Source organism: Lagopus muta, chromosome Z (assembly GCF_023343835.1).
Source record: "Lagopus muta isolate bLagMut1 chromosome Z, bLagMut1 primary, whole genome shotgun sequence".
In the NCBI taxonomy this organism is placed as follows: Eukaryota; Metazoa; Chordata; class Aves; order Galliformes; family Phasianidae; genus Lagopus; species Lagopus muta.
Genome location: NC_064472.1, coordinates 11,124,690 through 11,142,666, shown reverse-complemented (window position 1 = coordinate 11,142,666; position 17,977 = coordinate 11,124,690). Strand labels below are relative to the sequence as shown.

Below are 17,977 nucleotides of genomic sequence, written 5' to 3'. Positions count from 1 at the left end.
TGTCAGCCTTCCACATGTCAACTACTGCATCAGATTTAATTGGAGTCGGAATCATGGAGTGAAAAATATCATCATGCCACTGCCACAAATGATACCCAGTGATGAATAGGTTACCCAAATAGCTCTTATTTCTGTAAGGTAGTGTGCTTTTATCTATAATAGGAGCCCTACATTACACTTGAGGAGAAGAATTTTCAAGTACCTCTCAATATAATTCACTGATATTTTAGTCAGGCTAGCAAAACACAGTACCTATATTATAGATCACGGTGAGAAAATCTAGAAATGCATTTAAGAGTACTAGTTTGGTATATAATTCTTCCACTCCAATAGTAACATGTATGTAATAATGTGGGAACATTAGGAAACTTTAACAGCAGTGCCTCATAATGCTTTCAAGTGTACATCTTATAAAAATGCTTCACATTTCTATTAAAATAATGCTTGGTTTGCAAAGTGGCTGTTATTTAAATAAGTAGTTCAAACTTTTTGTATGTAAAAACAAAAAGTAGGTAGACTCATAGTCAACCAAGAACTTAAATCTCCTAAATTCAGCTGATTTTACAAATATCCATGGTTTTGCTCAGAATGAACATTAAATTGTTTTTAACTGGATGACTACATGTGGATTGAGGTGCCTCATTTTAATTACCTGAGGTTTTCTGAATGCTTGCCTACTCAACTTGGCAATTCCATGATTTGCATCTTCAAGAGGAAAGTAAGTACAGACACCAGTGCTGATTCTCTTGGCCCTTGCAATTTATCCAATGTATAAAGCCAAGTTTTTCAGTAGCACTGCCTGTGCCTCAGTATGCCAGGAAGTCTTACCTGCTAGATGTTAGTATAGTATTTCTTCAGAGCTTGCTTTGTTGATTCAAGGACAAACTGGAATTGGTACTCCACTGGAGGACTTGGCAAATAAGATAGTGCGACTCTGAATTAAACAGAAGAGGAACCCATGCAAGTACATAAAGCTGTTAAATTACTCAACACTGGAATCTCAAAGTTATGTGCCTGATGTTGCCACCAGGTTTTGTTTCCAGGTGGTGCTAATAAGGAGAAGAGACATGCCATCCTCTTAACCCTTTTATTCTGTTTGCACGTATCTTGGCTTTTCTTCTTGGACTATCTCCTGTTACAATGTCAAGCCTACAATTTTGAGTGGAGGCAGTCATCAAGATCGGTCAGTTAATGATACTTAACATCATCAAGATATATCATGACTAGTTTGCTATTTAACCACATTTCTCTGCCCCCATCCTTTGGGAACCATTTCTTTTTTCCTTTAGAAGACATTTAAAGAGCATATCATATCTCCCTATGCTTTGAATTATTTACCACAGGCTGACTCTAATTCTTATTAGGACACTTGATCCCATAGGGTTTTTAAGGGAGATACTGCCACTGTGATATATATATTGAACAGTGTGCATACATGAGTTTTCCAGACTGAGGAGTTTTGTTAAATATGACATGGCATTATATAGAAGTGAAAGCTAACATGGTATCTGCATTGAGATAGTGCAGACACTGACAGTGAAGGACCAGGCAACTCTGCTGTTTGTAACAGGCATTCATCTGCTGCACAGAATTTTAATAGGCTTAAATGACCTTCAGTCATGCAAATCCTTGAGTTGTTCTCTGTAGTAATGCACAATTATTGTGTTCAGAGATTAACGTTATGGTGGAGAAGAACACAGCATCATAGCAGGGAGATAAGTGTTTGGTTGTGGTTTGTTTTTGTGGGTTTTTTTTGTTAAAAGCAGATTACTTTTTTTTTTTTTCTTGCAGTACTTCTACTGCCACTCATTGGGGTTCAATCTCTTCCTCCGTCAGCTAGCCCAACAGGACATTATTTCAGCCATGTCTAGACAAAGAAATGTAAATGAAATAGGCACATCATGATATATCTCTCCCTGTTTAAGCCAGTGTCTTGGCCAACGTGACAAGATTCTGACTTTGTGTAACTTTGATATTCTGTCAGTAGGTCCAGTACATATCCTTCAGTGACAGCAAGGACTCCTTGTATCTGCCTCCCACAGCCAGTCTGACACAAAAATTTCTCTCAATGGAAGTGGCAAAAGGACAATACATCTGGCTGTTTTCCTTCAGTTACCATGCATTAGGAAATAAATTACTTTTCCTTCCTGTAACATGGCCGAGGCAATTCAGGCTACTGTTTTTGCCTCCACATTGTGTGGTAGGACCAGTAATAAAGCTAGTCTCAGGTGTGTTAGAAAAGCACTTGATATATGAGGCAATTATAAAGGCCACAGAAATCGACACTGATTTGCAAAATACATGATAAGGCATACAATGGTTTCTTGTTAGCACAGCATGTTCAACTGGCAGAGGGTGCACAAGAACATGTGTGCAGTAGATTCAGAACCTAATTGCTACTGTTTGTTTTTCTTTTCTTGGTTTAATAACCTGCATGTAGTCTCTAGATCTGCTTTAGCAGTCATTTTGGCAGAAATCTTAGGTTTGTTATTTAAGACAGTTTTAGCTTATCTAGGATAGAAAACTGGGGAAGGCAAATAAAAGGAAGGTGGATAAATCTAGAAATAAATCTAATGAATAACAGAAATAATGTGTTATTCACTGGAGTGACAAGGTGGAAATTCAAGTTCACATAAATGTATTCCTAATGAAAGACTGCTGGAGCTGTTTACTCAAACATATGAAAATGTACACATCATTAATAGCCATGAAGGTCATTAATAGCCTTGTAAGAAGGTGACCTTCAGCTAGATACGGAATCCTGCATCACCAGCAGCATTTTCTTAGCTAGGCTGTAAAACAAAAGCTTGATTTAATCTGGCACGGCTCTCCGGATGCTTCATTCTTGGGGACCTCTGCAGCATACCCTTTCTTTGCTTCTATGGTGTTGTGATGTCTGCTCCAAACTGTTTCAAATGTCAGAGGAAAATCAAAATAGAAGCCTCTATGGTTATAGTTGCAAGGGACAAAGGGATTCCTTTCATGTTACAATGTTATATTTTGATGCCCTTAACGTGTTGCTAAGGGAAATGTATAGCAATGTGTGAAAATCTGAACTGACACAAAATGCAGCCCATGCAGAGACACTAATTGGCACCCTGAAGTCAGGAAAGTGATCATATGATGCTATACTGTGGAGCTTCTGCTGGACATGGTCAGCAGTGCCAGTAGAGTAGAGTAGCTGAGGACTTGTTCAGTCTTTGAGATTTTCGGATTAAATAGTACTCACAAGAGAAATATGTTCAGTGATTTCAGAATGGCTGACTGACAGCTCACACTAAGCTAACGCTGGGTGTAACTACTCAAGCAAGCAGCCAGCAGAGGTGAAAAGAAACCATTTTAAGAATATGCATTTTCTAAAAGCAAGTGCTTATTTGACAAAGATGTTAAAATTTGAAAGCATCTTTTTTTGCTTTCCTTCCCAGAAGTTTGATTGAGAAGCTCCAGAACACTCATTAGTATTGCCTAGTAGTAAAACATGCAGTGAGTTCTATTTCTGGATTTTTCATTTTCATATATATTTTGTCTGCTTGAAACATTTTCTCTGCTTTCTGATTAACAGTAAATGTGTGCACAGAACAGAAAATAAACTTCAATTTGCAGGACTTCCCAGAGTGGTTCATTACTACCTTGGTCTAATGATAAAACTGATTATGCTGACTTTACTAACTTCTTATAGACTATTAACAAGTGTGCTGACAGTACAGTAGATACACTGGAAAATGCATCTTGTGAAGAAAGATAGCTATGTACCTATCTCTTTGCATTCTTAGGAAGTGCGAAATATAAATTGTGCTGCATCCTTAGCTAACAAGTCTGACCTCTTTGCCAGATGAAGAATCATTTTGCACTCATTACAGTTGTGTCTGAGTGATATGGGTACCTCATTTGAGTACTACAATTTAATCCATCTCTGGTTGAGCAGCTACATGCTTGGAGGTAAAAACTGAGTCATGAACCTTCTTAGCATGTATTTATCTCTGCAACATTCTGTACTTCTCGTAAATGTCGTACTTGGTGCTGAGATATATCTATGAAATACACATCACTAACAGAGAGAATAAACTTTCCCTCTTTTTTAAAGTGGCCTTCTGTGAATCAAGAGAGAACATCTTGGCACAGCCTTGTTTTTCATAGCAGGCATCAAAGGTGCTGATGAAGTGCTGTTATTAAAGTGACAGATGAGTGTTTTTTGAAACTTCTCTAAAAATGTGAGTGATAATATTATTATATAAAGTGGCATCATTAATTTGAGGCCTTTCCTTGGAGCTCCTGTAGCTGCTCATTAAATCACTGGTGCACAGAGTAAAAGCTCAGGTGTTTCTTCCTCTGAAATTGACAGGAAAAAATAGTAGAATGTGAAGAAGGCTTTGTACCTAGATTAACAGATAGGCTTTCCTATCAAAAGCTTGTGGAAGATTACAAGAGCTGATATACTGAAGGTAAGAGGGGATCAGAATCAAAAGAGAGGATACACAGATCTTCATACATCAAGGAGATATCAGAGAAGTTGGCAGGTTTTGCACCTGAAAGTTTACTTTGACAAAAATCAGCAAAGTAAAACTTTCATCTACTGCCATATGCCTTATTGCTGTTCATCTAAATCACAGGGAGTCTGCGATGATAGACTTCCATATGTCTCAAACATTGCTGACGACCACTAAGTGTTAGACACAACCAGGCTCTGCTTGTGTTCTGCAAGTTTAGCTTGATGTCACTATAGCATAAAGCACTGTGGACTTTCACTGACAAAAACAAATGAACAAAACTGCAAAAAAATAAAACCCTTACTAGTAAATAATTTAGAATCTGTGAAGTGTGAATACTATACTGGGACTGAGGCTGAAGTGGTAACACACAAGTGGATAGCAGCCCCTCAATCTCTTGTGCACGTGGCAGTATCCATATACACCAGCCAGACTGTGAGAAGGGACAATTGTCCCCAGTCTCTTCTCTCAGACTGCCAACCAGCTACATCCTTTGCGGTGGGGATGTGCCCAAGAATTGCCAGAATTGCATCTGTTCTCTCTAAGCTAAATAGGATTTTATTTATTTAATACATGCTTAATAAATCAAGAAATGTAACATCTGATGAATTTAAACTATGCACTAATTCATGTCAAAATCTTAAAGTAATTTCAGATTGATACTAGAATATGGGAGGGAGAAGAGAATGGGGAGTAACGTAAGTATTGATGCACTTCAGTGTGGTTTTGAAAACAACTCTCTTCACCCCCAAAATTTACCCTGAATTTTTGAGAATTTTTTTTTTAATTTTTTGATTACCCAGATGTAATTTTCAAGGTGCAGGGAGGCAGACAAAATTATTTATTGAAGTATTCTTCAAATCAAGCAAAAAAATATATCAGTAAATAGTGTTTATTATGTATAACTCAGAAGTTCAGTTCCAGGAGAACCAGGTCAAATGTTGTAGCATGTTCCTTAGGTGAACAAATAGATGAATGTGGAGCACTGCCAGATGTGCTCTATCTGCATGAGAGTACATTACAGGTGAATCCATGCTGATACACACAGCAAACATGGAACAATGCAATTGGAGATTCATTTAGTTGGGAAGCTGCAGCCAGCTCCTCAGTAGTGATGATAGGCTCTGGTATAAAGGGTTGTTAATATATTTCAGAATTCATTGATATTCATTTGTGACAAAGGTAGCTGAAATGCAGCTGTGATTTAAAGATATTTATGATATCAAGGAGCTTGAGTGCTGTTACGCATACACCTTTTTCTGAAAAGCAATAGTCTAAAAAGTGCAAAGCTTAACAGTACTTAACAATGTAGCTTTTATTTTGCACTGTATGATTTTTAAAGTTTCCAAACATTGCCCTGTGCTGGCAAGCTGAAGAAGACGCTGTAAAACTTGATGCCTACTGAGAAGTTTTACTTTTCAGGAGATTTGTCTACAGCAGTAGTTCTTCAGTAGGACTGCTACAAAACAATACACAGTGATCACAAAGTGGTCTGTCATTATTTGTCATGCCTTTTGGCTTTGGCTGGGTACAGTTGTCTAAGTTCAGCATGTTCAGTAAAGTGAATCCTTGGCAAGTAATCCTTGCCCTATGTGCCATTATTAATACAGATTCAAAGCATCTTTTCCTGTGCATAGCTTTTGTTCTACATCGGTTGAAGAAACACTGTGAAATATTGGTGTTATTCTGTGAGTAAAATACTGGCGTTTCTCTGAGGCACTGGCGAGAGTCCCTGTCTTTCATTTCTGTTACTACATTTTATTTCTGGGAACACATGGTTGTGTCATGATGTAAGAGAGCAGCCATGAATGCTAGATGTTTTGGATAGTCCAAAAAGTTGAGATCATTTTAGTGGGATATTTCCAGATCAGATATTAGTTACTAGTTACTAGTAACCTAGTTACTAATATATGTTTCATGGCCTAGTGGTGTTTGTGGGTTTTTTGTTCTTTTTGACTTCATATTTATACATTGGAGTTTCACCTACATGATCTCTACTACTAGTTTCTTTATGTTATAAAATATTCATATATATTTTTAATATTATATGTAATATATATGCTGAAGCCTCATTGTGAAGACTGTATTCTGAAAGTCTTTTTTTTTTTTTTTAATTCCCTAGGCTGTTGGCTGTGATTATGAGATAAATTCCAATGCCACTGAAGACCAGTGTGGAGTTTGCTTGGGAGATGGCTCTGCCTGTCATACAGTAAAAATGACATTTAATCAAAGTGAAGGATTTGGTAAATTGGATTCTTTACTTAAACTCTTCTATTGATGAAGTTTGTATCCACATAAAAAGGCTTAAGAAATGCTTTTCATTGTGAACTGAATGATCAATCTGTATAAGAAATACCAATAGGATGTTTCACAAGTAACTTGTGTGTGCCTGAAAAGATTGGTGAACTGTTTTTTAAGTTCACTTCATCTGATAAAAATGATGTCAGAGACTAACAGGTCCTGTGCAGTTTACATTGATATTGACAAAAACCCAAAAAGAAATTGTAATTAATGCCCTTGGAAAATGTTAACTGCATCTCGAGACAAAGCAAAGCACTCATGAAACACTGGACCAAGTGTTTCCAAGTGTCCCAAATTCGATAGCATTGGCTTTAGTGACCATGTACAGCTTCTTCCTTGTGCAGAATTTTGCACATCTGTTTGTTGTAGAAGTTTCTGCGGTAGGCTTCTGGGCTGGAAAAGTGGAAAAGTGAGTCCTTGCTATGTTACAGAGGTTTGCATCAGAACTTCAAGTCTGAGCCCTTCTTCACCAATGGCAGTGAGACATGCAGTCCTTAAGTTGCCTTGTGGGGAATGAATTAATGCCAAAAAGTCTTGAAGAGGGAGTGAGAACTAGAACTAATAAAATATTATTTGTGCAAATAATTTAGAATTTACAATTTTGGGGGAAAGCCCTTTAAAGATTTCTTTTTTTTTTTCACTGTGCACTTAGATATACACCTTCCATACTCCAAATCTGAATTCTACCAATAAAACTTGAAGAGGCCTGCAACCATGTAGGTTGTATGTGTGTGTATTGAATGTTAAGTAAATAATCTCATCATTTTAGATAAAGTAAAAAAAAAATTGATTGCTTCTGTAGATTCTTTCCCTTCTACTTGTTCCCTTCTACTTTCTCTTCTACTTCTATTGGAGAAAAAAAGAAAACGTGTCAGGAAAGGCAGAGGTTGGCAGGCTCTTCAGCTTTTAAGGCATTGTATGGCCCTTACTGATGCTCACAACATCTGGCTGATTCTTGACTGATTTACAAGTACTATGACATTCTGTCTTAAAGGAAAGATTAATAACTGTGTGTGTACTGAACAGTTCATGTAAATGCAGTGATTTGGGGGTCATAAATTCATTGCAGGTAATGAAACTGGACCAAAGCTCAGGATATGTACTGCTATCAACTGAGAAGGAAAAATTGAGGGTTTTTTGAAAGTTCAGTGGCACAGGGAAGCATAAAGCAAGGGTAAAAATTCTAATCTAAAGCTTTCCTCAGAATTTAGGTCTTTTTTTACTCTGATACTGTAGCAGTATACAGTGTGTCTGCAAGTCAGCTAGGTTGCCGGGACAGACTAATGGCGTACTGGGAAAGAGCTTTAATAACTCAGCCTTTCATTGAATGGCAGAGTGATTGCTCTTGCCTGAAGTCTTACCTGTTCATATATATATATCTGTATTTTCACTTGGAGTTTCTTTTAAATGCTTTTCCTTTCCTTTTAATGCAAAATGGGAAAACTTGCTGGGGGGTGGGGCGGAAGGGACTCCAAACACAGGAGAGACAGTTTTATCACAGTTCCATTAGATTTTTGTGATGAAAAAACAAATCAGAACTCTGATTTTGCACAAATGGTCTCAGCTGTTGCCAGTATTCAGTCCACACTGTTTTCAAGAGATTCATTAGCAAGTCTGTTAAGCTGCCCCAGCTGCACTCTTAGGGTAGAAAGCTTGAAGGTTCTGGGCTGGGGCAGTCACAGGTTTTTCTGTGATTGATCATAGAATCATAGAATGGCCTGTGTTGAAAAGGACCACAATGATCATCGAGTTTCAACCCCCCTGCTATGTGCAGGGTTGCCAACCACCAGACCAGGCTGCCCAGAGCCACATCCAGCCTGGCCTTGAATGCCTCCAGGGATGGGGCATCCACAGCCTCCTTGGGCAACCTGTTCCAGTGTGTCACTACCTTCTGGGTGAAAAACTTCCTCCTAATATCTAACCTGAACCCCCCCTGTCTCAGTTTAAAACCATTCCCCTTGTTCTATCTCTACCCATCCTCTCAAACAGCTGTTCCCCTCCTGTTTATATGCTCCCCTCAAGTACTGGAAGGCCACACTGAGGTCTCCCTGGAGCCTTCTCTTCTCCAAGCTAAAAAAACCCAGTTCCCTCAATCTTTCCTCATAGGAGAGGTGCTCCAGCCCTCTGATCATCTTAGTGGCCCTCCTCTGGATCTGTTCCAAGAGCTCCATATCCTTCCTGTACTGGGGGTCCCAGGCCTGGATGCAGTACTGTGGGTCCTCACAAGAGCTGAGTAGAGATGGGACAATCATCTTCCTCTCCCTACTGGTGACCCCTTTTTTTTAATGCAGCCCAGAACACAGATGGCTTTTTGGGCTGCAAGCACACACTGCTGGCTCATGTCCAGCTTCTCATCTACCAAGGCCCCCAAGTCCTTCTCTGCAGGGCTGCTCTCAAGGAGATCTTCCCCCAGTTTTATTTATACAATACCTGGGATTGCTCCAACCCAAGTGCAACACCCTGGCCTTATTGAACATTAGAGTATTTTAAAGAGAGGTAAATATAGATAATATGCCCTACGAGGAGCTACTGGAGGAACTAGGGCTGTTTAGTCCAGGGAAGAGGATGCCGAGGGGAGACCTTACTGCTCTCTTCAAATACCTGAAAGGTGCTTACGGCAAGAGCGGGGTTGGTCTCTTCTCACTGGTGACAGGTGACAGGACGAGGGGAAATGACTTCCAGTTGCACCAGTGAGGTTTAGGTTGGATATCAGGAAAAACTTCTTTACAGAAATGGTTGTTAAGCACTGGAATATGCTCCAGAGGGAAGGGGCTGAGTCACCGTCCCTGAGTGTGTTTAAAATCCATTTGGATGTGGTGCTTAGAGACATGGTTTAGCAGAGCGCAGTTAGAGTTAGGGTAGTATGGTTAGGTTGCGATTAGACTTCATGATCTTTAAGGTCTTTTCCAACTTGAGCAATTCTATGATACTGTGATTCTAAATCTCCGTTGTTACTCACATTGGCTCTAGAGGAATATTACTATGCACAGAAGAGCACTGAGCAGGCATGCAGACAATGGAAAGAGAATAAATTCTGCTGCTTGATAGGGAAAAGTGTTAGGGTGGAAGAAAGGCTGAGTTGCAAATGATGGGTTTATGACTGTGGCAGACAGAATGAGGAGTAAATAGATAAACAAAAAGGAAGTTTTGCAGTTCAAACAAAGGAATCTTGGGAAAAGGAAAAGGAGTGGCTAGGGACAGGGTGGTGGTCAGAAGGACAGAGATTTGTTCTGCCTTCTCTCTTCACTGTGTGTAAGGGAAAATAATTTTCAAATTTTCATTAGGAACCTTTAAATCTTAAAAATCAAGAAATGAGGGATTATGCAACAGGGATGAGGAGAGATGATTCTGCTAGGCAGAAGGCAGAGAAGGCAGAGCTAGGTCCTATGGAGGACTGAATTTTCCTGAACTGACAAGCAAATGAGGAAATGTGACTGCATTCACTTTCACCCAGAGGTTTATCTTGTTTCTTGCACCCTGTGAACAACCTGATTAGAACTGATTCAACACTTTGCACAGTCCCTTGCTGCCCAAATGCATACAGAGGCCTGATACACACTTGAGATTAATTTTGGACACAGCCATGATGCAGATAGGAATCTGAGAGACTGGAAGTTCTCCTGCATCCTCACTTCAGAGATTGTCTTCAGGCTATAATTTTTTCCCCATTACTGTTACACACTGCAGTGCTCCTTCTATTCCATGGAAAGGCTGCGTGCAACTGTACTTTGATCTGCAAACCTGATTTGCCATGGGAAGCCTGTGCTGTTTCATGTATATTTTTGTGATAGTACCTAAAGTCTGGCTTAGAAGAAAATCGTGCTTCAAGAACATTCAGTTTTAAGTAAGAAACTCACATATATGACAAACTGGAGAGCAGGATGGGAGCTGGTGTGAGAAATAGAACGATTGTAATCTGATCTGCAATATTGTGCTAAGTACTTCATTGAAATTTCTTCTGACTTACAGCAAAGGGAAAAGAGAAACAAGCTCTTCAGCCCCAGTAGCAATGTGCCTACAAGTGCTGTATGAATTCATTCATATAATCTTCCCATGATTAGGAAGATGCAGATTTAATTTTTGTTAAAAATTGAAAGATCAGTAGCATCTGAGAGTTGCCATTGCACAGGCATATGACAGCACCTACAACATGGATGCTGCAGATTTTAATGAATACAGTATGCAGGTTAGCCAGCTGACATTTCGACTGTTATTGAATCTCACATCTCTAGATAATCTTGACAGGTGGAACCATATATCCAGGAATAATTACCTACACCATTTTTAAACAAACAAACAAACAAAAAAATGGTGCTGCCTGATAAAATCAAAACGCAGATCCTGGCCACCCTCAGCGAGTTTGCTGATGATACAGAGTTGGAAGGATTGGCTGACACACCTGAAGGCTGTGCTGCCATTCAGCGAGACCTGGACAGGCTGGAGAGCTGGGCAGTAGGAAACCAGATGAGGTTCAACAAAAGCAAGTGTAGAGTCTTACACCTAGGGAGGAATAATTGCATGCACCGGTACAAGTTGGGGGGTGACCTGCTGGAGAGGAGCTCTACAGAGAGGGACCTGGGTGTCCTGGTGGACGACAGGTTGGCCATGAGCCAGCAGTGTGCCCTTGTGGCCAAAAAGGCCAATGGTATCCTGGGGTGCATTAAAAAGAGCGTGGCCAGCAGGTCGAGGGAGGTGATCCTCCCCCTCTACTCTGCCCTGGTAAGACCTCATCTGGAGCACTGCGTCCAGTTCTGGGCTCCCCAGTACAAAAAAGACAGGGATCTCTTGGAAAGAGTCCAGCGGAGGGCCACGAAGATGGTGAAGGGCCTGGAGTATTGCCTCTATGAAGAAAGGCTGAGTGAACTGGGTCTGTTCAGCCTTGAGAAAAGATTGAGAGGGGACCTGATCCAGGTCTATAAATATCTGAGGTGTGGGGGGCAGAATGGCGAGGCCGGACTCTTTTCAGTGGTGAGTGGAGACAGGACAAGGGGAAATGGCCGGAAACTGCAGCATAGGAAGTTCTGCACAAATGTGCGCAAGAACTTCTGTACAGTGAGGTGACGGAGCACTGGAACAGGCTGCCCAGGGAGGTGGTGGAGTCTCCTTCTCTGGAGATGTTCCAGACCTGCCTGGATGCCGACCTGTGTGACCTGCTGTAGGGAACCTGCTTTGGCAGGGGGGTTGGACTCGATGATCTCTGGAGGTCCTTTCCAACCCCTACAATTCTGTGATTCTATGAAGCTGTAACTTACTGAAATTGTCCAGCATTTTATGTGTACCACTGATTCTGAAGTTCTGTATGGCTTACACCTGTGTAATCAAAGCTGATCAGCTTACTTCACAAGAGAGGTGACGGGGATGTGATTCTCAGAATTTAATTTGTGACAACAGCTGTGAGTGATGAGGAACTACATACCTACACTGCAACCAAACTTCTGCAGCTTACATTCCTAGGGTATCTGTTTGTAGAGCTTGTCATCCTTCCAATTTCTAAAACTCAAGTCAGGAGCAACATCAAGAAAGCTATTTCAGTTTGTGTTCAAATTTGTATGTGAAATTTCTGTTTTATGTTTTTCTTTCAGTAGCAATTGTAGTTCTCTCTAGAGTGAGAATCACAGAGCCTAGCCCCCCTGTGCACAAACAAAACTCTCCAGCAGGTGTTCTGACTTCATTCTTTACACACAAAACAATAACCTCTTCTTACAGACGATTTTGCACGTGAATGGCTTCCATGTTTTATGTAGCTAGTTTGTCTAAGGGAAACCGTCATGGAGAACTTTAATGACTTCAGACTTCAGGATTGGGAAATCATCTACATCTACTGATGACAGATAAAAATGTTCATTACAAATTAAAAAACCTTTACTACAACAGGTTCTTAACCAAAGACTCCGTAGTCTTTTTCCAGAGTACTCATGGTTACACTATGCCAGAGCCCTGTGCATGGTTGCAGAGATGCAGATGCTTAACTGTGAAGTAAATGTCATGTGGCACAGCTCAGGAAAGTATTCACATCCATATCCTTTCTAAATGCCACTATAATTGCTGAAACATAGTGCATATTCTCTAACTGATACTGGAAAATCTGGGTTGGAAAGTCCCACCATTAATTAAATGAAAAGAATATATAAATATGTAAATTAAAAGCTCCATGAGAGCACTTATATATACATACTTTTTTTTTTCCCAAGCAAATCTAGTGTTTCAAAACATCTGAAATAAACTGCATTGACATTTTTCTTGTTTACCTCCATGTATCTGTTTTTTCTCTTAGGATACGTTGATATTGGATTAATTCCAAAAGGTGCAAGGGGTATCAGAGTCACAGAAGTTGCAGAAGCAGGCAATTTCCTTGCTGTGCGAAGTAAAGATCCAGAAAAATATTACCTGAATGGAGGTTTTATCATCCAGTGGAATGGTGAATACAAAGTAGCAGGAACAATATTTCAGTATGACAGGACAGGTGATCTAGAAAATCTGACAGCTCCGGGACCCACCAATGAATCAATATGGATTCAGGTAAGTAGCAGATCTCTAGCAGAGCCCATTGGGTTTGGGTAGCAGCTGAATGTATGAAGACTTCAAAACAGAGGCTGGAAAAATATGTGTATTTTTATATAGACTGCTCTGCTAGCATCCTATGTTTAAAAAATCATTTGAACTATTTTGGAAAGAAACATGTTGCTTGAGATAGCAGTTAATTGTACCTGAGTATATGTATGTCTTGTGTCATATGTATGTCTTGATTATGGTCATGGGAGAGGATCCGTGTAGTGGGTATTCGGTTGTCACCTCCAGGAATCAAATCCAATGAAACCATTTAGAAGGAAGAGGAGAAGTTCATTGCCTCAGTAGTTTATCCCTTGAAGATTCTCTCACCTCTCTCCTATCAGTCAAATGGTGATACTCACAAGTGGATCTACTTGGAATTTTTCTTCTTCATCTGGAAATGGTGAAAAATAATAATAATCTGAATAAAACCTCTAGTTTTCTGACCTACTGGACATTTTTTAACAGTTGTTATATATGGGTAGGGTAATTACCATTTATAATAGTAGGTAGTAGCTCTTAATCAGTGCCACATTTTCCAGAGCCTTGAATGGACTTTGCATTATCTCATGGTCAATAGGTACCAATTTTGTTGGCCCAGTTACACATGAGCTTTCAAAACTGCATGACAAACGGTTGTGTCTTAAAAAGAAACGTCTGCCATTGTCAGCAAACAAATGAAAGGTTTGCCAGTCTGTATTTCTGAATGGGTAGTGGGCTCCAAAATAGATTACTTGTAAACCTGCTGGTTTTGCTGTTTTTTGTTTGGTTTGGGTTTTTTTTTGTTTTGTTTTCTTGTTTTTTTGTTTTTTTTTTGTTGTTGTTTTTTTTTTGCTGTCATACTTCAAAAGCTTTGGGCTAGAATGATAAATGATTAAGTGAGCTGTACTGTTTTTCCAGCTACTTTTTCAAGAGACTAACCCTGGGATCAAGTATGAATATACTGTTCGTAAAGAAGAAAATCATGAGAATGAGATTGGAGAGCCAGAGTATTTTTGGCAGTATGGAGAGTGGACAGCCTGCACTGTTACTTGTGGAAGAGGTAATTCCATATTTTCTTTTTCTATTATTGTCTTTGTTACTTCCCTTAAAATGATCTAGACCATTTCTGTCATTTCTTTTTCTTTAAGAGGTAAGGTTCTTACATGCATTTGGCTAGAGAGCTTGTATGTAAGAATGTATTTTAGCTTTAAAATAAGATAACAAACCTATTTAAGATGAGAAACTATTTGTAGCACCTGCCCTGAAATTCTTAATGTCTATTAGCATTTCAGTACCTGCCCTGAAATTCTCAGTATCCATGAGCCAAACTGGAAAATCAAGATTTCTTTTCCCTCACACTTTCAGAATTATCTGTAATAATCTTACTTCACAGAGGTACTGATTTGTAACCTTTTGTTTCTCTGTGTAGGTGTTCTAAACTCAGGTATGTTAAATACAAAAACTACCCTTCATTTCTGTTCAAAAAACAAAAAATACTTTCGTGTGTTTCTCGGTAAATATTTCAGTCGATTTTGAAACTTGTGTATCTTTGCCTCTCTCAGTACAATGGAACAATTCCATTTGTATTGTAGTTCTTTGTGGTGCATTAAGCTGGACAATTGTGTAGAATGACAACCATGAAATGCTAACAACAGGTCTAGAAAACTGCCTTTGGTAAGAGAAAATGCTAGCAGAAAAACTTTCTTTTAAGGTGTAGGACAGTACATTAAACTACATCAGTACACTGTTGATGTTATAGCCGTTGGATAACTGATGTGAAATAGATTTTTTATCTTTCTAATGCCTGGGTTTTGCTTGGAGTATGTGATCATTGCTGGTTTCTTCCTTTTTTTGTTTCTCAAAAATAAAGACAAATTTCCTAACAAATCCAGTTGGTGGTATGACAAAATAATGATTATACTAGTAATGGTTTTTAAATCCTTCCTGTTGTGAAGGACACTGAAAGAATGTGTTTTTCAAGGATTTGGGGAAAAAAAGGTATTGAATAGCTTTAATTCTAGAAGATGAAAAGAAGAATTTCAGGAGATCTTCATAAATAACCCCATCCCAAAAACTTTCCTATATTAATACGTTTATGTGTGTATAAATATGTATTGATGTTTGCTTTTAAGTGCAAACTTCTATGTATATATATAGGGTTTTGTTTTGTTTTTGAGAAAAGAGCTTCTCACCACAGAACACCATGGGCTTTCTTGTTAGCAAAATAAAGCTTTTTCTTTAGGTACTTAAAACAAATGCTTTGCTTAATGGCATGCTGCATGTTTTAGCTCTTTTATGTACTTGTGGTTGATGTTTAATCTAACAATTGTCATGATAACAAAAAGAGGGAGGAAAAGTGAAATTAGACTGATTATTATGTTTTTATTCAACATCTGCTTCACTTTTCCCAGAAGTGTTTCCTTCTAAGTAAATTATAATCTGGTATACTACCTTCTGGCTAAAGAATTGTGTGATTTGGCTTTGATTTCTAACTTATTTCTAACTTGATTATTTAAACAGAAGACTGCAGGATATGTTTTTTTTTTTTTTCAGTTTTTATTTAATAAGTGGCTTTCCCCTTTACCATCTTTGGCTTCTTAATAAATACTTCTTGAGCTTATGGGCCTGTTCTTTGCATAGGTAGAAATGAAACATTTCACAAAGCACTGTGAACTTCTTCATATGACTCTGCAGGGATACTGTGAGGTACATCACAGTATGAAAGCATGGAAACTTACTCCATTCTCTGTATTCATTGATGGACAAGATAAAAGGAATAAACAAATCTTTTGCTCTCTTTCACCTTAGATACATACACTTCTAAAAATTGCAAAACAGACTTCAGGGAAGGTGTAATCTGCTAGTAAGTGATGAAGTCAGGGTATTGTCACTTACTTACTCCCTACCCAAAGGAAAAGGGAAGGCTTATCATAGAGCTTAAATTCATTGCTTGAACAAGAGGAAATACACAGAATCACAAGATTTGGAAGAGATTGAGGCCAGGTATAGGTATATGCATAGGTAGATAACCAGCCAGCTCTTTAGTATCTCCATAGAAGGAGACTGCACAGCCTCTCTGGGCAGACTGTTCCAGTGCTCCATCACCCTTCCTGTAAGTTCTTCCTCATGTTAATATGGAACTTTCTACGTACAAGTTTTAGGCCATTAATCCTTGTCCTACCACTGTGCACCACCAAGAAGAGCCTGGCCTCATCTGTTTGCCTCCCATCTTTCTTTAGATATTTATAAACATTTATCAGATGCTCTGTCCATCTTCTTTTCCCGAGGCTGAAGAGATTGAGATTTCTCAGCCTGTCTTCATATGGGAGATGCTCCTGATCCTTAACCATCTTTATGGCCACCTGCTGGACTTTTTCTATGAGATCCTTATCTTTTTTGAGCTAGGGAAACAGAGTTCAGATATTACAGTCTATTTGCATTTCTCTGCAGGTACTCTATGCTTAATTTGACTGTGCTCCAGACTGAATGTGGACCAGTCATGCTGTTGGTAGAGTCTCTGAGCTAGTTGTGGCCCTACTAGGCTCCACATGAGTTTGAGCTCTGCTTATCTAGATGTAACCCTGCACATTAACAACAAAACTTGGAGCTCAGCTGCGCAGCCACAGAGGGAAGAGTATTTGGAAAATGTTAATGATCCATCAGCAAAGAAGTTGGTAAACTCTGAAGTCTTGCCTCATTTAGCAAGGAATGGACATGGTATTAAATGTTTACGTAGAACCAGAAATTCTCACAGTTGCACGTTATTGTATTTGTTCCTCTTGAGTTCAGCTTGAAACCAAGTGGCAAAAATAAAGGCAGGACTTAATGTTCCCAGTGTTGCTGCATTAATCAGCATATTTCCCTGACTTCTGCAGAACTTCCCCTTAGGTTTAAATAATGAGATTGATTTTATCTGAATGTACAGGCTGTTTAGAACCAGAACTTAGTGCCATTGGCAGTAACAAACCTGCTGTGCCAAATCTCAAGCATTAAAATATTTTCTTAAGGCTTCTAACGTAAAGTGTATTGAAGTAGGCAAGAAGATAATCTTCTGTTATCAATACAGTGCATGACAACTCTACTGAAGACAAACCTTCAGTGGGGGTCAAGGAGATTAAAAAAAATAAGTTGCATTTGTTTAGACTAAATGTGATAATGAAATAACCTTGAAGTACTTTTTCATTCATCATTTGGTGAATAATGAACTAGTTGCTTTTCAAGTTCAAAGGGGAGGGGGGCCAAGAAAGCTGAACTACTGAAAACTGACTGACATAGCCAGTGAGAGAAATTGATTCTTACCTAGAGATATTTTTTTTCCTGGCAAATGTGGACCTGCCTAAAGATTCATTGTAGGCCACACATTAAGATTGGTCAATAGGACAGTAATAAATCCAAGAGCTCTTCGGCCTTTTGTAGCCACAAAGATCACGACAATGAAATCACACTTTCCATAGCCAAGAGAGGAAAACACAATTAGAGAGTGGCAAATGGGACAACATACACAGGAGCAGACTGGTCCAGGAAAGCCTCTTCTATCTAGAAGAAAAAAACCACAGTTTTACATCCTTCTCTAAGGGAAATTTCCAATGATGCATAATGTATTCGTAGAATTAAGCTTCACCTTCACAGAATAACCTTAGGTCAACTCCTTAGAGGCG

The 17,977-nt window shown here is 39.1% G+C and overlaps 1 protein-coding gene across 2 annotated transcripts in view; it reads left to right on the top strand.

Annotated features, from left to right (window-relative positions):
- ADAMTS12 (ADAM metallopeptidase with thrombospondin type 1 motif 12) overlaps positions 1-17,977 on the top strand; it is a 173,067-nt gene that overhangs the window by 121,743 nt on the left and 33,347 nt on the right. For both annotated transcript variants that reach the window (XM_048931975.1, XM_048931974.1), the window contains exons 14-16: positions 6,610-6,730; positions 13,063-13,307; positions 14,238-14,379. In XM_048931975.1, coding sequence (XP_048787932.1) covers positions 6,610-6,730; positions 13,063-13,307; positions 14,238-14,379 — 508 coding nt within the window. The remainder of the gene's footprint in view (positions 1-6,609; positions 6,731-13,062; positions 13,308-14,237; positions 14,380-17,977) is intronic.